This window comes from Muntiacus reevesi, unplaced genomic scaffold (assembly GCF_963930625.1).
Source record: "Muntiacus reevesi unplaced genomic scaffold, mMunRee1.1 SCAFFOLD_170, whole genome shotgun sequence".
Classification (NCBI taxonomy): domain Eukaryota; kingdom Metazoa; phylum Chordata; class Mammalia; order Artiodactyla; family Cervidae; genus Muntiacus; species Muntiacus reevesi.
The window spans coordinates 83,767-108,079 of NW_027077891.1; the positions used below are offsets into that span (position 1 = coordinate 83,767).

General features: G+C 40.2%; 2 protein-coding genes across 6 annotated transcripts in view; both read left to right on the forward strand.

Moving 5' to 3' along the window:
- LOC136155217 (putative ankyrin repeat domain-containing protein 19) overlaps positions 1 to 2,449 on the forward strand; it is a 63,832-nt gene extending 61,383 nt beyond the window's left edge. The window contains exon 19 of the mRNA XM_065917076.1: positions 1,693 to 2,449. The gene's annotated coding sequence lies outside the window, so the exon portion shown is untranslated. The remainder of the gene's footprint in view (positions 1 to 1,692) is intronic.
- Positions 2,450 to 2,753: 304 nt separating this feature from the next.
- LOC136155216 (ankyrin repeat domain-containing protein 26-like) lies at positions 2,754 to 22,984 on the forward strand. 5 transcript variants are annotated; one of them, XM_065917071.1, is made up of 11 exons: positions 2,754 to 3,432; positions 5,148 to 5,181; positions 5,464 to 5,599; positions 7,292 to 7,505; positions 8,213 to 8,396; positions 11,491 to 12,447; positions 14,055 to 14,207; positions 17,140 to 17,306; positions 18,563 to 18,791; positions 21,590 to 21,635; positions 22,774 to 22,984. In XM_065917071.1, the coding sequence occupies exons 1-11, from the start codon at positions 3,335 to 3,337 to the stop codon at positions 22,908 to 22,910; spliced, it is 2,355 nt and encodes a 784-aa protein (XP_065773143.1). In that variant the 5' UTR covers positions 2,754 to 3,334; the 3' UTR covers positions 22,911 to 22,984. The 5 variants fall into 5 exon arrangements, with proteins under 5 accessions (XP_065773143.1, XP_065773144.1, XP_065773145.1 ...); XM_065917072.1 differs by lacking the exons at positions 17,140 to 17,306; positions 18,563 to 18,791; XM_065917073.1 differs by lacking the exons at positions 14,055 to 14,207; positions 17,140 to 17,306; positions 18,563 to 18,791.
- The last annotated feature ends 1,329 nt before the right edge of the window (positions 22,985 to 24,313 follow it).

The window sequence follows — 24,313 nt, forward strand, 5'->3', positions numbered from 1 at the left end:
AGCTCCTTCCCATGTGACCTTCTGAGCCAGAATAAGCACCAAGGAAAGTGTTGAAGGAGTATGATCAACGAGGGTTTTGCAGGTTTTTTAACTCTGTTGGATTAAATATAAGTTGTATTTCCACAGAATGGGAAGAAAACAGAAACTGAGAGAAGGGACATGAACACGTGTTCCCTCTAATCTCTTCATTGTGGGTGAATCTGTGTGATCTTCTCTGCTTTCCGCAGTCCCTGGGCACTTAGATTTCGAACATGGCCACTTCAGGATGTTTTTAATAACAAATACATGCGCTCCCACATATGCTTTAATCACCACTCGCAGATGTCTCTTTTGAGAGAGACCGCTTCACTATGTTGTTTACTAAGATGTAGTAAGTTTTGACATGTGTGATTTTGTCACATAGCTAGTATGTGTGTGTGTGTGAGAGTTGGTCAGTCGTGTCTGACTCTTTGTGACCCCATGGACTGTAGCTGGCCAGGCTGCCCTGTCCACGGATTTCTCCAGGCCAGAATATCATTGGAGTGGATAGCTGTTCCCTTCTCCACGGGATCTTCCCAACCCAGGGATCGAAGCCAGGTCTCCTGCATTGAAAGCAGATTCTTTAACATCTGAGCCACCAGGGAAGCCCATAGATAGTATAAACTCTCAGCACAAAAAAAGAGAAAATAATCAAGTGTTTATCTCCAAAGGAAAAACTGAGGTTGGAGATGCTGTGAGATTTTTCTTTCTTCAGTAGTAGGTTTTTAAATGTGCTTGCTTTTCTGTGTAAGACAAAAAAGAGGAAAAAGTAGCTATTCTCCTTTAAAGAAAAAGGAGAATGAACCCTACCCCCAATTAACGAATTAAATTACTTTGCCAAAGTCACGCTTTTAACTTACCTGATTCATTTGAGGAATTCATTTGGTAATTTTATCAGATTCAAGATGACAGAATTGTATCATCTCTTTTGGTGCCGTAAAATGTTAGGGAATGCCACTTTAGGGGCTTTGAACAACTCATTTAACCTTTTTTGATTTTAAAGCTGTTATTGGTAAATAGTGGGGCAAAGATAGATAGTTATTTCTATACCCTCTAGCTATAAAATTGGATGGTTATTGAATGTGGAATTGGGAAGCATTCCTTATATTCCAGAATTCCAGACTAACACCTCCTCAGTTTCATTCTGCTCCTTGTGTTTTGGTAAACTTTGGTTCACATATTTCAGTGAACACCATCAGATTTTTTGCTGTCTCCTGGATCCAAATGAAAAAAGAATTGGAAAAGGCAGTGGGGAAAGAATAGTTTTAGTGCAGAAAGAAGAAAGCTGCTTTTCTGTTTGTGAGGCACTAAGGTGTCACATCCTCTACATCTGACTGTTCAATGGAAAATCCAGGTGGTAAAAACTGAAGAGGACATATGTGATGTGTTTTTGTTTCTCTATCTCTGCCAGTCAGATGGGGAAGACTGGTTGTGAATAATTGTATCTTATTAAGAAAGCCTTTCTTGAAATTTTGGGAATTTTGTTTCTTTCCCTTAAACAGAAAGAAGCACATTTTACAAAACTTTCAGTGACTTGTGATAAAATTAATGTAAGCACAAAAATATTTTTATCACTTAAAATCTGGGCAAATGCTGAGTCAAATAATAAATTGAAAACAGAGTCTTTAGAATTAAGTAATAGCAATTATTCTTGGTGTCAAACTTTCATTAAAGGTTGAAGAAGAAAAGAAGCACAAAAGTAGTGAAGTGGAAGTATCAGACAATGTATGCGATGCTGCTGCTGAGAGTCGATTGATTCAGCAGAGAAAGAGTGGAGGAAATAACAAGCAGGAGTTTCCTGCTATGGAGAATAAAGGTCCTGATGGGTAAGCCTATATCAATATTTAACAGTAGGTCATTTGTTATTTTCCGGTAAAATGATTTCTAACTTGAGCTAATGTTTGTGATTTACGAATTTTATATTTTACTAGGGGTATAGTTATTTTGAATACTCTTATCCTGTAGCCTTAATACTAGTTACTTTGTTAAACATACCACCATGTTACATATTAGAGTATTCTGGGTTTGACTGCATACTTGCCTTAATGAGTGTGTTGTATATTTAAATTTATTTTATGTCACTAATGAACATCCTTTCATTTCAGTTTGAGGACTTCTTTCAGCATTTCTTATGAGGCGGGACTAGTGGTGATGAACTCCATCAGGTTTGCTTTGTCTGGAAGAGTTTTTATTTGTCCTTCATTTCTGAAAGACAACTTTTCTGGATAAAGTCCTCTCGGTTGGCAGGTTTTTCTCCTAGCACTTTGATTATGTCCATGGATGGAGGCCAGATTGCTGTTGGTGGCGGGAGAACCGATGAGGCATGGGTCTTTCAGCCATGCTGCTGCTGTCACCGCATCGTGCGGGTGGTTTAAAAGTAAACTCTCCTCCCCTGGCCTAATATTTCCCTGATTTCTTCTTTCATGGTATATGTGCTTCGTGTCGTTTGAAATACCGCCTGAAGCGTTACTTTTTCTGTGAATTCTCTTTTTAATCTGTTTCTGGCTGCGCTGGGTCCTTGCCGCTGCGGTGCTCGGGCTTCTCACTGTGGTGGCTTCTCTTGATGCTGAGCGTGGGCTCTAGGCTGCTGGCTTCAGTCGCTGTGGAGCACGGTTTAGTTGCACCATGGCATGCGGGATCTCCCCTGACCAGTAATCGAGCCCCTGCCCCCTTTATTGGTAGCACTGGACCAGGGAAGTCCCTGAGTTCACCATTATTATATTTAGTAGCAAAATTAAAAATATAGTGTAAATCTACTTGTGACTCCCATGTGTAAGAGTCAAGGTGCTTAGCCAGTGGATTCCATCCGGGTTTCCAGTGTAACCCTTGAGGTTCTTCTCGGTGTCTTTCCAGATGCATCTCTCTACTTCCTTCCATGTATTCTGTGCTCTTCCTTCCAGATGCCCTGTGCCTGATGTATGTGCTCACATGCGAATCTCCAAGTGGAATGATTTTCTCCCTTTTCTGTTTCTCCTGACCTCCTCTCTTCACTTCTTCTGCAAATCCTTCCTTATTTCACTTATCACTTTCATATGTCAACTTTTATATATCATATTGTATCATAAACGTATCTGTGTTTGAAGGAAGAATTTGTTTTCTTGCATATGGTTAGTACTTCATAACTATTCTGTGAATTAATCAATGACTTAAGATGGGCAAGAGTTGGAATTTTATAAGAATTGGTTTTTATTCTTTATCAGTTGGATTATTAGAAAACACTGGCTTTTCTGTGGGCTTTTAAAGCAGCGACCCTGGTGTGCACAGGAGGGACGTAAAGAAAGAGAACAGTGGCAAATGGGCACCAGGAGGATGCGGGATGGCCCCAGTATTTGAAAAGACCGATTCGCTGACCGGTGGTCTGCTGCACGCGAATGATGACAGCGTTTCAACGGAAGTGGCTCAGAGTGATGACAGGTACCTTCTCCAGATTCCTTGTTTGTAGGGGAAGAAGTATTAGCACTGAGTTCTTCTGGAAATAGAGCAGCATTGTACAGTGCTCAGGCCAAGACGAGAGGTTGCTCACCTCTAGTGACGGACACTGCTGAAAGGTCACGGTGAGGACAGTGCCTCTGGCCGGACGTCATTTCAGTAAAGAGCCCCCTTGGAAGCTGGACTGTAGGGAATACACGTAAACGTTCCGTAGGGAATGTTATTGGGACAGGCAGTGAAGAACTGGATGGTAGCTGAAGAGGAATTGGAGTTCACAGGTGTTTCTTGTTTTATGTTAAGAAGGGAGCTTTTAGAGTGTGTATGCTATTGGAAATGAGCCAGCAGAGGACGTGTTTATTTAGTTTAGTCTTGTTTGCATTTCCAACCCTAGAAAGCTTATTGATTGTATGGCATTATCTTTAAAGTATTATAGTAACCTAATTGTACATAATACTCCTGTTCATGGATAGTTTTATGGTAAGGGCTTGTTCATTGGTTCTGAAGTGTAAAATTCCTATGTAATGGACTATGCAGATGATTGCTTAAGTTAATTCTATCATATATAGATTTTCACAAATTACATAATTGTGAATTTACAAACACTTAGGCTATACTGAATAGGATATGGTCATTCCTTGATGATTCTAGTTGATAGTGACATGGTGAGTAGCTATGATTTTGTAAGGTGCTCTGAAACATCACATCATATTACTCTTCATAGTTGTTTATAGATTCCAGGGAAAAGGGGAAGATTTTGTTTCTATTTAATAGAAAAACATTCTTAGCAGTCTTTCACAAGTTATTCCTTTTGGATGATAAAGATCTAAATGACAAAAACCGTGCTTCCTGTATTAAGTGTCATTAACACATATTGGGTATGTTTATGTCAGATGCATGAAGAAACAGCAGAATGGTTGAATGAATGCCTATTGATGAATTTCTTTACAAAAAACAAAACTTCACGGACAGTAGATTTCCAGTCTTGCCTACCTCTGAAGTTTTTTTAATTTTTGAGAAATATGTTTTAAGATTCAGAAATCATTTTTTATAGCTATAGCTAGACCTCACATAGTACTATAGATTCATTTGCTATCATATTACTTCAAAGGCTTTTCAGTCTTACTTTCTCAGCACGTTTAGGAAGAGCAGTGTTGACGCCGACTCCCTGGTTGAATTCTGGGAGGTTGGTGACGTGCTGAGGGGCGTGGGTGCGTCCCGCAGCCTCTGTGTGTGCCCGTCTCCCAGAAGGACTGTGAGGCCTGAATGCCTGCAAGACACATCAGGTGCTTCTAACAATGCATGGATGATGCATAGGATGTCCTCAAAAAGCTAGTATCTTGGTCATTCAAATGGGTTTCTTTCTTAGAAGGACTGGAAGAATACCTCCCAGACAGGTCACATTGCCATAAAAGTTAGTTCTTAATGAAAAGAACAGGTGCAAAAAACACTGGTATACTGTTTCCTATCACACAACGCAGGTAACTTTATGTTTTTCCTTTTCCTTGGATCTAACTTTAATACTTTATTAATATTACTGATATATTTTCTGTGTCCTTTAATGCTGCTCTTATTTATTTCTGCATCCTTTATAGACAATTACTTGCCAATGCAAAGAGTTTATATAAAACAGAAAAGTTTAGGTATTGTTTGTATTTTTGAATATTTACTATTAGCCTGAAAAGGATCATTTGTTCTTTTAGGCCTGCAAGGATAACACCGCATGAAAAGAAGAAGGTATAGTAAAAAAAAAAAATGAACTTTCAAGAATATTACCCTTGTTGCAAAGACTTTGTAAAAGGAATAGTGGTAAAATAGAAAATCTTCCTTTGTTCTAGAGAGGTTGACTTTGAACACATCATCTAGAAACACTGTTGATAAAGTTATCCTTTTGATAAAAATCTCTTCTTTTAAGAAATGTCTGTTTTTGTTTGGATACAGAGATTTGTCACCTCTGTACACTTAGTATATTTTATACATATTTTAAGGGTGTTGTGAAACAATATTATTTACGTGTAGGTCAAAGAACAAATTAATTACGTGAACGACCTGGATGACTTAACTCAGTCTTCTGAGACTGTTTCTGAGGATGGCGACATGCTTTACTCTATGATTTCCACGTTGCAAGTAGAACCTCTCGATGTGGGGTGTAAAGGTAGGAGCGCAGTGTAAATGTTAACGGAAAGTCTGTCTGTGTACAGCGTAGTGATATGTGCACACCTTGTCAGTTCTGCTCTAGAGCCAGGGATATGTTACAGTGCTGTGCGTCTCAGAAGTATGTTTTGCATTGAAAGGACATGAAGGTGAATGTACAGGCCTGTGATCCTCCTCACTCCCTGAACCTTCTGTTGACGCTTCTTCTTTCCTGTGCCTTCATCCACGGTCAGGTCAGCATCATTTCCCTCCTAGGGTAACTGAAATAATCTCAGGACTTCTTTCCCTGCCATTCCACCTGGCAGAACCTCAGTCTGCACAGCAACTGTAATTATTACCTATTTTTAAGCATTCAGGTCTCATCATGCTACCCCCTTGCTTCAAGCCCAGCTGTTGCCTCTCTTTGCTGCTGCTTTCTGGTTAAAGGTCACAATTGTGTAGTTCCATCTGGTTTTAGTTTTTACCCTTCTTTCTACATGAATTTTAGAATCAGCTCGTCAGTTCCCTAAAATGTCTGCTGGTCTTAACGTTTTCGTTTTCCTTCAATTCAGAATACGTTGTCCTTTCTCTTTTCATTACGTCTTTGATCCAAGGGTAACTTAGATCGTGTGATTTAGTTTCCAAATATGGAGAGTTTTCCAGAGATCGTTCTGTGCTCTTGCCCCTCATGATTTGTTAGGTGCATCCAGAGGGGCCCTGGGGCTAGGGCTGATTATTTCCTGCCCTGGAGGCAAGACCTTGCTGACTGCCCTGTTCCTTCTGCTGGTAAGTGGTTTTTCCAGCCTGGCTCAGGAGAATAGATCGAGTTCCTGGGAGCGAGTGAGCACCAGGCACGGTCTCCTGTAGTCTTTTCAGATGGTTTCTCCCTGGTCTCAGGTGGTTCCTCACACATGTGCACTGTTCATTCCTCTGCCTAATACCCGAGGGGCTCCTCCTCAGATCTCCAGGGTCGTTTTTCTGTGTTCCGCTCTCTCCTCTCCATGGTTCTGACCTGCGATCTCTGCCCGCGTTGGTTTCCCCAGACTCTCAGCTTCATCACCTCCACTCTGGAAGTCCGCTGAACTCAGCTTCCATTCCTTCTCCCCATGTCGGGGCCTGGAAATTCTCTCCAGGCAGTTAGCTGGGGCGTTCCTTAGGCTAACCTCCTGTGTTTCGGGATCATTGTCCTTCATTCCCTGAAGCCCTTTGTCATGAAATTCATTGTTTCCTGTATTTTGTCGGTGTTGTTTTTGCTTGCTCCACTGAGGAAGGTAAACCCATAGCTGTTCCCTCTGTCTTGGTTAGAAACACATGGCAGCTGGAGCCTGTCCACAGGGTTGTTCCTCCTCCTCTGCTCACCACTTCCTGCTCATCCTTCGTGTCTCAGTGTGACATCTCTGCCCCAGGGAAGTCTTTCCTGGACCCAATCTGTGTCAAGTTCTGTTATGTTATCATAGAACTGTCTCTTCTTATAGTATCTATCTGACGTCATAATTGATTGATTTGTCTTTCTCTTGTACTAGACTTCAAGCTAAACAAGAGCCAGGGGCATCTATTTTATCTTCAGATCTTAGAATAATGTCTTCCGCTTTATAGACACTTAATATTTGTTCAGCGCCTGGATGAGTGACTGTGAAAGGCACAGTTCTTTATATTCAGAAATTACTCACATAATTTTTTGTGTGTGTCTATCTTTGTTTTCTTCATCATGCAGATTTTGGTAGCTTGTTGAAAATTCGGGATGCATTTTTTTCCTATGAAAGATTAGTAGATTTTCAAAGAAGTCACTGTGAACTACTTAGAGGAAAAATTTACAAAATGAAAAGTAAGGTTCGTGGGCTACAAAACGAGCTGTCAGAAACCAAAGAAGTAAAATCACAGTTAGAGCATCAGAAAGTAGAGTGGGAACAAGAGCTCAGCAGCTTGAGGTACCGTACATCTCGCTTTTAAAGAAATGTTTGAGCTGTTGTTTCATATAATACTGCAGAGATGTAGGCGTGTTATAAGGACTAACCTATCCTCTTGGATTTTACAGGAGAGAAAACGTATTGTGGCGTGTGAAATTCTTGGAAATAATATAGCAGGTTCTTAACAGTGAATGCTTCTAATAGCTTAATGTATATTTTTCCAAATCATTGTTTTCATGACCATACAGGAGTCCACCATAATGGAATCCCCATTAGTTACTTACCAAATTGACTTTCGGTTGTTTTTCACCTTTCTATATTCTATTTAATACTGCAAGGATCATCTTTTCTATAAATTCATTCTGCCTTCTCAAATTATTTTGAATACATTTTTCTTTAATGATATTGTGTTATTTGGTTAAAGTATGAGAAGTTTTAAAAAGGCTTGTGATCTATATTTCTAAACTGTTCTTCGAAAAGTTTATATTACTTTACATTCCCACCCACAGATGTATGAAGTAGCCATTTTTCTCAAGACAAAAGAAAAACAAAGTTTTATGCAATTTGATTCTTAACCCTGTGTATGAAAACAGTGATCATTATTAAGTGTTTTTCATTGCATTCCCCCCATTTTTATTATTTTAAACATTGTGAAGTGGGAACGAAAGCTATTGCAGCAACAGCGAATAATCCCATGATTTTCTAAGAAGAGCTCTCTAATTTTTCAGATTCACCTTAAAGCAAGAAGAAGAGAAGAGAAGAAATGCTAATATGTCATATGAAAAAATTAGGGAGCAGTTAAGAAGAATAGAAGACAAACATAGTAAAGAAATTGAAATGAAACAGCAGTTAGAATTCAGTCTCCGAGCACTCGAAATGGAACTGAAGACTGTGAGAAACAATTGGAATCAGGTAGAGCAATCTGTGGTGAAAACTTCAAATTTCTAAGACTATTTCTCAATATTATTTATAATGTCCCCTTTTTTGGAAAAGTACCATCTTATTTAGTGTTGTGCCATTTATTTAGTGTTACGGGAAATTTTAGGTTACTTCTTAAAAACAAAAGCAAAGAAATTCAAAATTGCCAAGTAACAAGGCCGGAAATAAGAATTCTATAATCCTGAAATGTTGGGTGCAGTTTTTCGATCAGAGGGAGGAAGAGGTCATGTCAGTAGCTCACACAATAGTTACTGAGGAACCACAGGGTTGAAATTGGTGTAGAAACTGGAGGTTAAGCTGTTCGCTCTCCTCAGGCGACAGATCTTCTGCCTTGTAGGACCATTGGTGAGTGAATAGGTCTAGAAGAGAAGGGGCTTGGGGAGGGAAGATTGTGCCTAATTTTACATCAAGTTACCTCTAGCCTGCAATCTGGCAGGTGGCTGAGGGTCGTGGACCCCCTCCCTCTGTGCCGTCCAGCCCTCCAGTCCACCTGCCCCTGAACAGCTCAGAGCTGGCTCCAGCTTTCCCAGCTGGGTTCTCCCTCACAGTAGAGTCCTCAAGGTCTGGTGTTAACTGGCGTCCTCTAGAGGTACAGGAATGCTCCCCGTGGAATTTTTTTTTCCAGCAGTTGGTAGAAACCAAACACTCTTGAAGTCGTTTGTCCTCCATTCTGCAGATTTGTCGAGTGGCATCTCAGAGCAGAGGAATTCACTCCCCAGCTGATGTCCCTCTCAGACACGGACCGGGTCCCATCCCCAAGGTCCTAGCAGCAGATCTCCCGCAACGAAAACCTCTCAGGAAGAGCTCGGGAGAGTCCTATTTGTAATTCACATCCATTTGTCTACAGCAATCAAGTAGGGACATACAATGACCTCGTTCAAGGAGAGGCCTTTATTATTTCCCATAGGAATTGATCTCAAATCTTTCACGACTGTCTCGAAGGAGCCGGGAGCCTGATTGCGCTTTAGGCCAGGCAGGCTGTGTGTGCTCCCCACGTCGATTGCGCTACCTGACCAAGTGCCTCTGCTCTGGGGTGAGCGTGTCTGTGACTGCATGCACGTCCTCACCTCCAGTGTCTAAATCAGAGTCTGCTCCTGGCTCCACTGTCATTTCTGTTACCAGTGCCCTGTCAACGACCTTTTCACATCATTTACAGTTTCTCAGTTTGTAGATAACTGAGACGTCCATTGTAGAAGCACTTTTCAACACTTAAAACTGTTGTTTCTTTAGAATAAACTTATAAAAGTGCCTCCCCTGTACCAAGGGAAAAAAACACTTGCTACTAATAATAGTTATTCTGGGTTTTGGTGGTGAATTTCCTTCCTTTATCAATCATTAGGTTAGTTTATCACTTCTGCTGATGGTAAGGAGGAAAGTATAGGTAGTTCAGAGACCATATTTTGGATGTCATTCTTCTAGTGTCTGATTTCAGTACAAGTAACTTCTGAAAGCAGTGACAGATATGCCATAATATATATTTAGTGATAGTTAATAAGTGTTTTTCATTGTATTTCCCCCATCTTACTATGTTAAACATTATGGAGAGATAATGAAATTTATCACAGCGGCAAATCATCTCATGGTTTCTGAGAAGAGCTCTCTAAATTTTACCTTATTTACCATTAGTGTATGTGCCATGGATGGAATCAGAGGCTCATTTTGTGTTTATATGTTTGTACTAGAGAAGTAACTGTGGTTTGATGTAAGAGGACTAGTAGAGTCAGAGGACCTGGCGAAAAGCCTGCAGCTTACTTATATTTTTAACTTCTCCCTTGCCAAAATCATCATAGCTAATGAGTTAATTGATGTTTGTGGAAGTACTTAGTACAGTTGTCAATAGGTGTAATTCTTGTAATTGCCTATTAAAATGTTAGAAGGTAGCATATTCTCAAGGAAAACTTTCGTACGAAATTTTATCTATTTAAATATATACAGAGTTAACACTCTTACTGTGAAGCAGCTCTATAGGAGGTACCATTTGCAGTGTTTACAAAGCTAGCGAGTGGTGTTGTTTATTGAATTGTAGTTGATTTACAATGTTGCATCAGTTTCAGGTATACAGCACAGTGATTCAGATGTATTTGAATATGTGTGTGTATATTACATAAATGGGGCTTCCCTGCTGGCTCAGACTGTGAAGAATCTGCCTGCAATGCAGGACACCTGGGTTCAATCCTTGGGTTGGGAAGATCCCCTGGAGAAAGAAATGGCTACCCACTCCAGTATTCTTGCGTGGGAAATGCCATGGATAGAGGAGCCTGGCGGGCTACAGTCCATGGGGCCACAAAGAGTCATACATGCGTGAGTGACTAACACACATACACACTCACTTACACACACACTCACACGTACACACATATTCCTTTTCAGATTCTTCTTGCAGAATATTAAGTGTAGTTCCTTATTTTGCACAGTAGATCTTTGTTGTTATTTTATATCTACTAGTGTGTATATGTTAATCCCAACCTCCTAATTTATCTCTTCCCCTACCTCCCCTTTCCCCTGTGGTGACCCTAAGTTTGTTTTTTGTGTCTTTGTGTTTTGTGAATAAGTTCATTTTAGATTCCACATATAAGCAGCATGATATAATACTTGTCTTTGACTTACTTCACTTAGGGTGATAATGTCTAGGTCCATCCCTGTTGCTGCAAATAGCTTTATTTCATTCTTTTTTATGAGTTAGTAATTTTCCATTGTATAAATATTCCACATCAGATGCAATGTTTAAGTACAGTCAGATCTAGAAATCTTTTATTTTAAGCCTTCTGGGTTTATTGTAGCTCAGAGAAAAGCCTCTCCAGGGCTGAGCTTCTTGAAAAGTCTCTTGGGATTTTTTTTTTTTTTTACTTTCATGGATTCATTGTCTTCAATTAAAGTTTTGAACGTCTGAACATTTCTACTTTTATAAAATCTGAGGTTTGCATCGAACCTTATTTTTTCCAGTTGGAGACACACTTGGTGCAGCCTTTTCAGTGTATAAACAGACAGGATAATCTTTCATTTCAGAGGAAATCATGAAATATTACTTTATTGTGTACTAGCTAAAAATCTCCTTTGTTTCACTTAGGCTTTTGCTGGTCATGAAGAAACAAAAGACCTGTTGCACAAAAACCACATTCTGCAGGAAGAAATTGCCAGCCTAAGACTGGAAATAGATGCAGTGAAAAGTCAGAACCTGGAAAAGGAAAAGAACTATTTTGAGGACATTGAAATTGTCAAAGCAAAGAGTGATGATGCTCAAAAGGCAGTAAAACTGACTGAGGAAATATTAACAAAGACTATATCCCAGGATACAGGCCAGCCTCATGTTCTGGCAGCTGAGAATACGATGCTAAAGTCTAAGCTGGAGAACAAAAAAGAAAACAAACAAAGACTGGAAACAGAAGTGAAATCCTACCGTTCTAAACTGGCTGCTGCCTCACATGATCACGATCGAGGTCAGACATCACCAAGAGACCTGGAACTTGCCTTCCAGAGAGCAAAAGACGAGTGGTTATGCTTGCAGGACAAAATGGAGTCTGACGTGGCTAACCTAAAAGATAACAGCAAGGCACTTTCCCAGCAACTCTCTACAGTGGAGCGTAAATTCAATAAGCTAAAAATCAAGCTGCAGCGCACAAGAGATGATCTTAGAGTAAAGACCTTGACATTAGAACGTGTCCAGAGAGACCTTCACCAAGCAGAGTGTCAAAAGCAGGAAACTGAACACATGTATCAGAATGAACAAGGCAAAGTGAATGAACACCTTGGAAAGCAGGAATCCTTAGAGGAGAGATTATCTCAACTCCAGAGTGAAAACACGTTGCTCCGACAGCAACTGGATGATGCGCAAAACAAAGCCGACAGTAAAGAGAAGACAGTCATTGGCATCCAAGACCAATTTCAGCAGATCGTCAGAAAACTCCATGCCGAAAGTGAGAAACAAGGTCTGATGCTAGAAGAAAGAAACAAGAAGTTAATCAGCGAACGGAATCATCTAAAAGAGAGACTGTGTCAGTACGAAAGTAAGAAAGCAGAAAGAGAAGTAAGTATCCAGAAGGAGAAATAAGTCTCAGATTTCCTGAAAGAAAATTCAGAGTTTTGAATTTGACTAGATTCTGGCTAAGTGTTGAATCTAGTTGACTATAAAAAAAATACACAGGCTGTGAATCTGTGGTCTCTAATCCAGGCTAAAAGCACACCTTGTATCCAGCAAATAAAAATTAGACCCGAGAAATGCTTTATTTTCACTCGAGACATCGTGTGTTATGAAGTACTAAGAGATTCAGTCCTAGATTGTTTATATAGACAGATATTAGTAATTTACGCTTTTACTTGTAAGGTACTAATTTTAATTTTTATGTTACCACATGTCCGTATCATGATGAAGCATGCTCAAACCTAAATGAACATTTTGAAATTAAGCTTCAGTTACATAGATTACCTTGATAGTCAATTACAGGTTTCCCAGAGCCCATGTCATACTTTGGCTTCAGTAGCTTGTCATAGCTTTGTGTCATATTTGTTGGTATAGTTTTATTTTTATTTATGTCAATTTGAAAGATGTCAATATGGGAAACATTTTAGCCTTGAATCATTTATTCTTAAAGCCTCTCAACTCTTTAAATGCATCTACTTATCATTAAAACATAACTTGGGACTCAAGTGGTGAGCTTTAGCAAAATTCTTCTTGATTTAATCTTCCCACTGTTATTTAGGGTTTACCTAGAATATTTTTACAAGAATTTGCTCGTAATTCTCATTTTCAGTATCAGTTACTACCATTTAGATACAAGCGTGTCCACTAAAAATGAAGGGTGGCAGGACTTGAGAGCAGCAGGAATGGAGGGAGTCAGGGAGCGGGCTGTAGGGGCTGCGGTCCAGAGGCAGGTGGAGGCCAGGCTGTCGAGGCTCCCTGAGGGCCATGGGAGCAGCCTCATTTGGAAATTGTGTTTTTCTTCTGTGATGGAGTGTAGTTGGTTTACACTTCTGCGTCAGTTTCGGGTGCCCGGCCCGGTGGTGCAGGTACACACGTATCCGTTCTCTCCCAGGTCCTCTCCCAGGCGGTGACTGCAGAGCACTGAGCAGAGCCCCTGTGCTCCGCAGGGGGGCCTGGTGGTCAGCCAAGGGCAGAGGCGGGGAGCAGGGGGAGATTAGGGGTCTGGGGTTAACACAGACACACCACCAGGTATCAGACAGATAAGCCCCAAGGGAATGGCCTCATTTTACTGCTGGGATAGGAATCTGTTGGAAAGATCTGAGCACTGGTTGGAATATGTGAAGATGTCTGAAGTTAACCAAAGCATCTAATAAAGAAAGAGGGAAAATGTTCCACAGGGTGGAATTTACCACCACTTGTTGCACATTCACACCCATTTCTTTCTGGTTGCGAGGTGATGAAGCTCTGCAGATTTATCGGGAGGGGCAGGGCATGGGCAGTGGGTCTGCATCTTTTGTCTGAGTAACTTAATATCAGGAAGGCCGGAGGGGGGCTCCTTCTGTGTCTGTAACCAGATTCAGTGAGAAGGGAAAAGGAGCTGAGTTGCTGTGTGTGGTGATAGTTTTCAAAGTCCATATGTTGGTGTTATGTATTATTAAGACAACGTCATAGTAAAGTGATTTGATAAACTCAGTGACAGAGCATCTTATTAGGCAGATGTGAGACAACTTCGGCAAGAACTGGCTGACACTGTAAAAAAGCAGTCTATGTCAGAGGCTTCACTGGAAGTCATGTCACGCTATTGTGCTAACTTAGTTGATGAGACACAGGATTTAAAGAACAACTTCTGTCAACTCACAAGTCAGGTATGTATGAAATTGAACGTGTCAACAGTTAATATGTAGGATGAAGTGTTTTAGGACATTCATTTTCATGATCAGCTTTCTTTTGTGTTTTTGTTAAAAGTAATTTACTACAATTTTCTTGTCTTTATAATGCACTCATTTCTTAAACTCTGACTTTCATTCTGCCGTTTGCAGTATATATTTTTTCTTATATTATTTACCCTTAGGCAAGTTGAGAACTGTGCCTCTTTGTTCACACAAGTTGAGAGACTTTGTTTTCTTTGAAACAATACTTATTTTAGTGATAGCTGTATTACATGATGAGGCAAGCCAGATCAAATCAGAGGATAATGTTTAATGGAAGTTTCCAGTTAATTGTCATTTCTCACCTTCCCTTTTGTGACTGGCTGTAGAGTTCTGTATATATTGGTTTCATGGATTTCAGAATAACTTGTGCAGAAAGGGTATTATAAAACCAGGTGAAGTATAGGAATTGCCTTCTTTCCTTTTCCCTTTAAGTATATTGTAAAATCATGGAGGTAGTCAGATGTTGTATAGTACATACATACAAACTAGAGAATTAAGAAGCTTATCTAGGTCCTGCCATTGGATTTTTTTAAAAAACTATTGAGATATAATTCACATATCATAGAATTCACATATCGTATCATACACTCAACTTGTGTAGTTCAGTATCTCTTAGTCTAGAGACATGTCACCTGTGACCACAGTCAATTTTAGAGCCTTTCCATCACCCCCCAAAAGAAACCCTGCATCCCTTAGCCAGTACCCGTGGCCTTCCATCCCTCAGTCCCAGGCAACCCCCAGTCTAATATCTGTCTCTGTAGACATGCTTGTTCTGGGTATTTTGTATAAGTGGAATCATACAGTATGTGCTCCTTTGAGATTAGCTTTTCTCATTTGACGTCCTGTTTTCGAGGTTCATCTGTGTGATTGCACGTATCAGTTCTTCTGTTTATTGGTTGTCGATCAATCATCAGTACGTGGCTAAGCCATTTATCCATTCAACAGTTGATGGAGCTTTGGGTTGTTTCCGCTTTGGGGCTGCTGTGAATATTGACATGTTTCTGTGTACATGTTTTTATTTCCTTGTGGCTGGATTTTATCCTCAGGGTTAACTGACTGATTTCACCTTTCTTGGCCCCTGCTCAGGCTATCCTTTCTATCTTTACAGTTTCTTTTCTTCTTGACTAGTCCTCTTTGATTTGAGACCTAGTGCTCAGTCACTCCTCCTTCATGGAGCTTTCTTTAATGTCAATCTCCCATGGAGCCTTTTCACTTCAGCCATTTTTATCTAGTCTCTGAGGAAGAGCTTAGCCCCTAATTTTACACTGTTGCCATTTTTTCCATGAGGGGGAATCTTGTCTAAGTATGCATTGGTGTAACGGAATATTTCTTGATATGCACAGCACTTGTCTTGCATAAATGGACAGTAACAAAGGATTACAAGAATGAGGCATTTTGTTGTTGTTGCTGTTCAGAAAAATGTATGGATCATCTCTGTAAACTGTTAGGAGGTGGGATTTCTTTAACTTTGTGAATCATTTCTCTTTGGACTGCAATTAAAATTAGCAAAAAGTCTTTGTAGTTCAGGAAAAGTCTTATGGAATAGAATCCGTGTTTATAAGATTTATTAATTAGCGTCTTATTCTCAGAGACTTCTTTTGGGAAGCATTTATTAACTTAGCCCTAGATAACTAAATATAGTATCCCTGGAACTACTTTAAAACCCTGGGACGTTAAGACGGAGGAAGGATTAAGAGACATTCTACTAAGAAGGGACTTGTAGTCATTTTTTGGAGGCAAGATAGAAAAATATTATTGTAGAACAAGAAAAGAGTATGAAATCAATTGCAAACGTTGTGTGACAAAGATGCCAGTGAAGAACATATTTTGTGACTCTTGGTGATGTGAACATCTTTCTTGATTCTCTGATTAATCCCTGGTCCTACATTCTACAATACAGATAGCATTGTTTTAATTTGGTCCTGGGTTTGAGTTAGGCTGTGCTCAGTCCACATTCCTCATTACCAAACGGTATCATTTTCTTCTTGAAGACTGATGATTTTCCAGCAGAGATGGAAACTGACTCTTCAAAATGTCTGCACCTGGATGCAGAAAAATCAAGTGTTTCAACAGGAGGTTTTATCTATGAAACTAATGCAAAAGAAATGTGAAAAAAAACTAGAGAGAAGAAAAAAAGTTGGAGCAAGATGTAGTGACCCTCAAAAGTCATAAAGAAATGAATGTGATAGAACACAGTCAAGTAGAGCAGTATCAACAGGAGACTGAAGAAAGAGCGAGACAGGATCTAGTAGAGAAATGAAAGGAAGTCAACCTATTTTTGCAGGTTAATTTGTTGATCTGTCATGTGCTTGAATTCACTTTCACTGGACATTACATTTTGGATGTATACAGCTTGTGTGTTTCCTCTGCCTCTCTTAGAACAGTTTTTTTTGTAGATTTCTGGAAGGACGGGGGGCACTTGTTTTCCCTTTAAATATTTCCGTTTCCCTCACAGTTATCACTAAATTGACCTATCAGAATGATCCTCACTAGAGAATCCTCTTACTTATAAGACCAGTTGGTATAAAATAAGACCATTCGGAAGAAAAGAAAATACTGTGGTTTGGAACCAGTACCATCCTCTTGAATTCTTATGCTGTCTGGTTCAATTTTTAAAATGTTATGTTGATCCTCTTCTTCATTGAATTATCAGATTATATAAGTACTACTATTACCGTCATTCCACTTTCATTTTATAATTCAGATTTAATTCACTTCACATTAGTGATAATTGTTTTAAACTTCTGCTCTTTTTTTTCACCTTTGTGATCACTCTCTGAATCAGTGTCTCAACACGAAAGGAAACAAATCTAATTTTCCAGGTTATACTTATTTTAAAGATGTTATCTTTTTCAATTTGCCTTAGAGACAGGCAGGATCTCAACAGGTGGAACTAAGAATTAAAGACTTGGAATCTGAACTCTCTAAGATGAAAACTTTGCACGAAGATAATAAAGCAGAGTATGAAACATATAAGCATCTCTACCTAGTAGAATTTGAAGTTAGAAAGTCATTGCAAGATGAACTAGACAAGTAAGTCCAAACACCGAATCACAGAAAATAAATTTAGTTCCTTATTTTGTCTCTAAAGCCTAACATTTATAGAGCGCGGTGCCTCAGATTAGTCGGAAGTGAAAGCTGACTAGATAGTCACTGCGAAGGGGGCGCCTTAGGACAGGCTAATTTAGTCCTGTATCAAGTGTTTCCACACTGTGTAGAGGCATGCTTGTGAAAGAGGAGGAAATTAACGCAGATGTGAAAGGCAGGGTAATTCACATGGTGGCCTGACTGAGGGGGTGTCTGGAGGCTGGAAAGGGCAGATCCCACCTGCAGTGCCGAGTCCAGGCTTCCCCGCCTCTGAAAGCAGAGCACTCCTAGGACGCCTTTCATAAGCCCAGAGAGCATACAGCAAAGGAGCAGGGACCTAGGGCACGTTCTGCTAGTCGATGCCCCAAATAAGCATACACAAGGGAAGCACAGGTGCTCCCAGAGAGGGTTCAGGGCTGTGGGACTTGATGCTGGGGTGTGGGGTGTGGCTTCCGGGGAAGGCGCTCGGTGGGGCCAGTCTCCCTGCTTCGGGAGTGCCATGCCCTTCCCTCTAATGTGTACACTGAACACTGGTCAGAGTTTTGACTTTTTAAATGAGACCAAAATTTGTCTTCAGATCTTTACTATTTTTTTTTTTTTTAATTTTTTTTTTGGGGGGGGGAGCATCAGAAAGAGGTGCTGACATAGGCCCTTCGTAGAAGTGAAGTAAAGTAAGGTGAACTTTGGAAAAGCAGGGGATACTTGTCATTGTTCCTGGAGCTGTTTTAGCTCCCTTCAGTCTCACCCACTGACTTTCTCATCCTCCCCTTGAGATTGTGGCTTGAGGTGATTCCTCAGAGCCAAATGCTTAATTTCTCCGAGGTCGTGAGTGACACGTATGTACAAGGGTGGTGAGAGGAAGCACTTGAACGTGGCTTTGTGGGAGGTGTGTTTCTTCATCCCTGAACTGTTTTCTGGGGGCAGGCGTGTCCCAGAGGCAGCAGGTGTCACTGTGAGCCCACCTCCCTTTCTCTCTGACGCCCTTTCTCTCCTCTCCCAGCTGTGACTTGTCACCTGAGGAGCCCAGACACACGTGTGCTTCTTTAGAACAAGGTCAGAGCTGTCACTGTTCCCAGCAGGTCTGCTCTCTGCTTTCAGTGTTCACACAGGGTAATAGGAATTCCATTTACTGTGTGGCAACTTACAAAATGCAAGTCACTTAGGGAAGCATGAATGAAATCGGTGCTTTCCATCTTCCCCAGGACTAATGAGAGCCTGGCAGAGATGAGCACCGAACTTGAGGTCGAGAAGCAGCAGAACAGAGCTTTACTCAGCACTCCTAGCAGCACGCCAGTCCTGGAGCCCTGTTCTGTTGGAAATTTCAATCCTACTTCAGGGTTCAATACAAATCTTATTTCAAGAGCAAACATAGGGTTTTCTACCTCAATTCGACGCCATTCAAATGACAGTGTGGAGACTTACTTGACCAAGGTTAGTTCTTTTCTATTTTTTTCATTGAGTTTCAGATTTCTGATATAAATGACCCTTGTTTTTAATTTGGTGAACATCTGAGTTGTTTTTTTGACTTACACATACTAAGTAAAACCATAATCAACTATGATAATCAAGGAGACATTTAATGATTTTTTTTTGGTCCCAGATCTCTCTTTTTTTTTTTTTCCATTTATTTTTATTAGTTGGAGGCTAATTACTTTACAGTATTGTGTGGCTGATTCATGTTAACGTATGGCAAAGATCTCTTGTTTTTTGAGAGATACTTCTTAAATTTCTTGGAAAGCTGCATTGAAATTCTACTTTAGAAATGATATCTTATTGTCTAGTAACCAAAAGTATACTTTCAGATGTTTGATTTACTTTCTAATTGATTTCACTTTGGCAGTGGTTCACAATCATTTCCATGCTCTGCTGCTCCCACCGCAGTTTTTCTACCCCTAAGCATAAGTGACTGACTGGCATCTAAACACTAATGACATACGGATGCTTTTTATTTGAAGGAATCCTAGATAAATCTTTTTTATGAATTAAATAAGTTTGTGATGCTAAATCAAAAGATTAATTTCTGATTTTAGGTTAACATTTTTTGTTATTTTCTTATACAAGAGTACACCTTTAATTGCTATTTTACTGACAGGATTTTGATTTAAATGTCTAGAATATATTTTGCTGAGCAGTTGTAGAATGTTTCTAAGTTTGTAGTTAAATCAAATATTGAAAACTTGTAATGAAGCTCTTTTGTCTCTGTCTTGACATCACCTGGATGAATGATGCCTGAGATGGCAATGAAGGGGAGTCTTTAAATTGCAACTAGTTTTCATTGTGAAGTCATTGTGATTAAAATGTCCATTTCAGTCAGTGCACTCGAGTTTATGGCTTTTGATGGTGTTTCCATGATGGTGATGCAGAGAAAAGCAGCCCTTGTTACATGCAGTCTCAACCTGTTTTCTCATTTGGCTTCTTGCTCTCATAGAAGAGCAACCTAAGGTTTCTTCGACAGCACTGGAGCTACGTTGGGTCGTAGTACTTGAGAGCCATGAACCTGGAGGACGTGCTCTAGCTGCGCAGTCACAGCGGGCCTCCAGACACTTCATCCCAAGTCAGAGACCTGCCCACGCAGACACAGGCCTAAGGGGAGAAAGCAAAGGCTTGACCCCCGTCCCAGGGGCGGGCTGCCTATCACAGACCCAAGTTCACGGTGCTGCGTGCATACATCTTTTCAAAGAAGAGATTGGGAACCAAGCAAGCAATTCTTAGTTCCTTCTCCCAAATTCACCCGTTGGGTAAATCTCCTCGCTTCTCATGAGGAGGGTAGGAGTATAAGTACTCCCCTTGAAACTTCAGGCTGAGGAAATGAAGTTCAACTGCAATTTCTGACCGGATTTAGATTATAGTTGAGATTACACTCCTGCTCTTTGTATATACCCACTAATGTTGACAGCTTGGATAGAAGTATGCTAAACAGTAAAGAGAGATCTGTTGTGTGTTTTAAATTGTGTCCTCAATAAACCAAAATGTGGATAATTCATTGCTGAGTCATTTTAGCAAGCCAGGTTCTATCTAGAGGAAATGAACATCCTTTTAAGGTTGAATCTCTTCACTTTTGGCCTGCTTGATTCAACTAAAGATTCTCTCCTTCAAGTTCCCTGCCCTCTGTTTAAAAACTATGTATGCTTTCTAAATTAACTATATCGACTGCCACAAATAGGAATTTGATATTGATTTATTCTTGTTCATGCATTTAAAACACATAATTTACTTAGAAAATCATGTCACACCACAAGCACTATTCAGTTGTATAACAAGGTTTTACATGATCATTTTGTCTATGTTATACTTAAAAATATATGCTTCTTTTTTTCTTAATCTGAGAAAGTAGCTGGCCTAGGACTCTGGACTCAGTAAGAAGGACATGGCCTTTGTTACTTCTTTTGTAGAATTAGGAACTTTGACTAAATCAATGACTCACATACCTTAAAAAAAAGTTCTTTTTTCCCCTAAGAAAAGAACCTTTTTTCAAAAAAAAAAAAAAAGAAAAGAAAACTCCTGCAGGGAACCGTGTAACATAAAACGGAGACAAGCATAGAGCCTTGTAGCTGAAGAGCGGCCAGAGGCCCCGCAGCTGTGACTTCTCTGTTCCCCATCCCTGCAGTGACCCCTGTGGGACCTTCCCCGTCTACGGGACATAGTTCAGAAACACACTTATGAGAGAATCCCTCTCGCTAAACATCGTCAGAATTGAAACTTGCTGGTACACTGGTTCTTGTGTGTAAATTTTCTCTTTCTGTCTTTTCATTAAATGGGAAAGTTTAAAGAAAATCGCAGATGTGTTCTCCTTCTTAACATTCGACTTCAGACTACTTCCTCCATTTGAACACGATCCTCACCTAGAAATCAAAATAAAGGTCTCAGAAGTACATATTAGGGAAGCAGCTGTTAGGGGGGAAGATAGTAATCTTTTGGGTCGTTCCTATGATTATGGGTCATTCCCTCATTCTTTCAAATTACGTGTTCTCGATTACTGATATTTATTGTACTTTTTATCAGATTGATCTAAAAAGCATTCCATAAATATGCTCTGTTATCTGTAAGGAGAATAAGTAGGAATTCATTTTCTTTTATTTATGTGATTTTCTTTTTCTACTGAAGTAATCTTGAGGTTAGGTCTAGTGTCTAAAAGTATTATTTAAAAGTCACATTTAGTAAGTTTGATATCATTCCTATGATAGTATCTCTTGTTTATCTAAACATAAATAATATTTGACTTATTTCAGATGCGACAGGAGTTGGACAGGAGTATAACTAGAGAAGTAAGGAAAGGTATGTTACCAAAACATACGAGTTAAATTTGGACATTGATTTCTGAAATATACCATAAGCAGTAAATGGCATATCTTTCCATTGTTTGGATAACAGACACCATGTTAAATATTTTTTCTTACATACAGCTAATGAGAAATGTGAATGCATGAGCTGTCATAGTGAAAAACACCCTTCTTCCTTATTGATTCATCATGTTCCACAGCTTGAAAAAACAATCTCTAAAGGTCTATACATTTCTTTTATTTCTGGCTATTTCCTTCTTCTACTGCCTCCATCCCTGTGGAACGATCCGCCTGCACCTGACACTATTCTCAGGAAACGTGGCGTTCACCCACTTCTCAAGCGCCGGTAGCAGTTAAGGCTGGAAACCCAGACTCAATCTGTCACGGGTGGGCAGCTGTCACTTGGAGGGTGACTAAAATTTCTCTGTCACTGACTTTGTCACCAGTTTATCTTTCACCCTCAGGAAAAGCTCCAAACACCCACACCAGTTTGGGTCCTGCCAAAGTAGGCGACCTTATCTCCTTACCACCCTCCTCTGCCCTCAGCTCTGCATCTAACCAGCCAGACTGTAGGATCCCACAGCTGCGCGTCCTCACCTCCAGTCTTTGTACGAGCTTCTCCCCTCCGTCTCCTGTACTTTTTCCTGTCCTTCAGGCATCTGCTTCCATAGCGCCTCCACCAGAAAGCTGGCAGTACTGACACGAAGCTGGCTGTCCCTTCTGAGTGTCCCTGTGCCGTCTTTTAAATCTGTTTTGTATTTATGAGTCTGTGTGGAAGTTGCCTGTTTGTCTGTTTTTCCAGTTGAAGGCATATCATTTTCCAGGGTGGACCTGGGTCGCCTTCATCTTATAATTGCAGTCCTTGTCCCAGCACCTTTGCACACAGTTACTGAGTAAACCAATGAAGAATGAGGAAACCAGAAATCTGATGCTCAGCCACACGTGCAACCATGAGCAGGTTATAGAATTGTAATCTTGTATTTCACGTCATGCCACCTATAGATAGATTTCATTTTTCGGAACACTAGGAAAGGTCTCAGGTTTTTTCATTTTTTTGTTGGTTTGTTGTAACTAATAGTTACTTAACTCAAGTATTTTAGGTAAAGAATATAATTCTTTCCTTTTCTTTCCAGTTGAGGCTGAATTGGCATCTGATGCCTTTCAAGTGTCTTCGCGAAGATCTTCAGATGGGTCGAATGTGTATGATGACCAACTTTTGAAAGCAAAAGCAGAGTATCAACAGATTTTGTTTGAAAAATATAAGATTTAGAAAGATAAATAGTAAACGTTTCCCTACTGAACTGTTTCCATGATATTTCGTTGTTTCCCATTAAAGATGATGACAAAATCTTTTTGAACAGAAAATATTTTTGTGTTACGTGTGTATGATGAAAATTTACATAGTATTTTAAGTGGTGTTTCTCTGCATCTAACTTACTTTTAAGCAGATTTAAAAACCAGCACTGTTGAGTTTTCCATATTCTAAGCGATAGTGTTAGTCACTCAGTCGTGTCCAACTGTTTGCGACCCCATGGACTGTAGCCCACCAGTCTCCTCTGTCCATGGAATTCTCCAGGCAGGAATACTGGAGTGGGGAGCCATTCCCTTCTCCAGGGCATCTTCCAGACCCTGGGATCAAACTCGGGTCACGTGCATTGCAGGTGGATTCTTTACCATTTGTGCCACCAGGGACGCCCTTTACATCAGACGCGCCCTAATACCCGCTGTTTAAGCAGCACCCAATGAGCCAGACTTGTCATTAATATTTAGTGGTGTTGATTGATAGCTTTTTTGTGTGTTCCACTTTTTATCACTATATATAGACCCAAAGATTTAGATACTGCTGTTATGGCTACCATCAATGTTTTGATGTGTTACAATTGTTAGTAGTGGCATAAAACTTGCTATAAGTAACTGTAAACACAGATTCAAAAGTCCTTCCTCATGGAGAAATAAGGTTTGCCTGAGTTTTCGCCTTTTAAATGAATGAACGTTTATATATTAAGTTTTCATTTTTATTTAGAAGATAATATCTTTACAATATTGTTATGGTTTCTGCCATACATTGACTTGAATTGGCCATAGGAATGCATATAGCCCCTCCCTCTTGAACTTCCCTCCCACCTGCCTCCCCATTCCACCCCTCTCGGTTGTCACAAAGTACCAGCTTTGGGTTCCCTGCATCATACAGCAAATTCCAAAAAGACACATGTACCTCAGTGTTCATTGCAGCACTATTTACAATAGCTAGGACATGGAAGTAACCTAGATGACCGTCAACAGTGGAGTGGATAAAGAGCTGTGTATTATTCAGCTCTAAAAAGAAATGCATTTGAGTCCGTTTTAATTGACTTCTGATTTACTTTTGGAGACAGTGTTAAAATTAGAGAAAGTTCTTCGTTCCTCCTGGCAGTGACTTCTCCTGTTGCAGAGCCCCGGCTCGAGAGTGCAGGCTCAGCAGTTGTGGTGCTTGGGCTTAGTTGCTCCACAGCCTGAGGGGTCTACCCAGACCAGGGATCGAGCCCCATGTCCCTTCCATTGGCAGGGGATTCTTAACCACTAGACCAGCAGGGAGGTACACGTGTTCATTTTAAAACAGAGCCTGGGAATCCCCTGGTGGGCCAGTAATTAGGGATCTGGGCTTTCACTGCCAGGGGCCCGGGTTCAACCCTG

Excerpts from the sequence above, each read along its gene's own strand:
- LOC136155216 (XM_065917071.1), top strand. The coding sequence starts at position 3,335 with ATGGCCCCAGTATTTGAAAAGACCGATTCGCTGACCGGTGGTCTGCTG. Across the intron at positions 5,600-7,291 it reads TCTCGATGTGGGGTGTAAAG|ATTTTGGTAGCTTGTTGAAA; the intron begins GTAGGAGCGCAG and ends TTCATCATGCAG. Across the intron at positions 21,636-22,773 it reads AACTAGAGAAGTAAGGAAAG|TTGAGGCTGAATTGGCATCT; the intron begins GTATGTTACCAA and ends TTTTCTTTCCAG.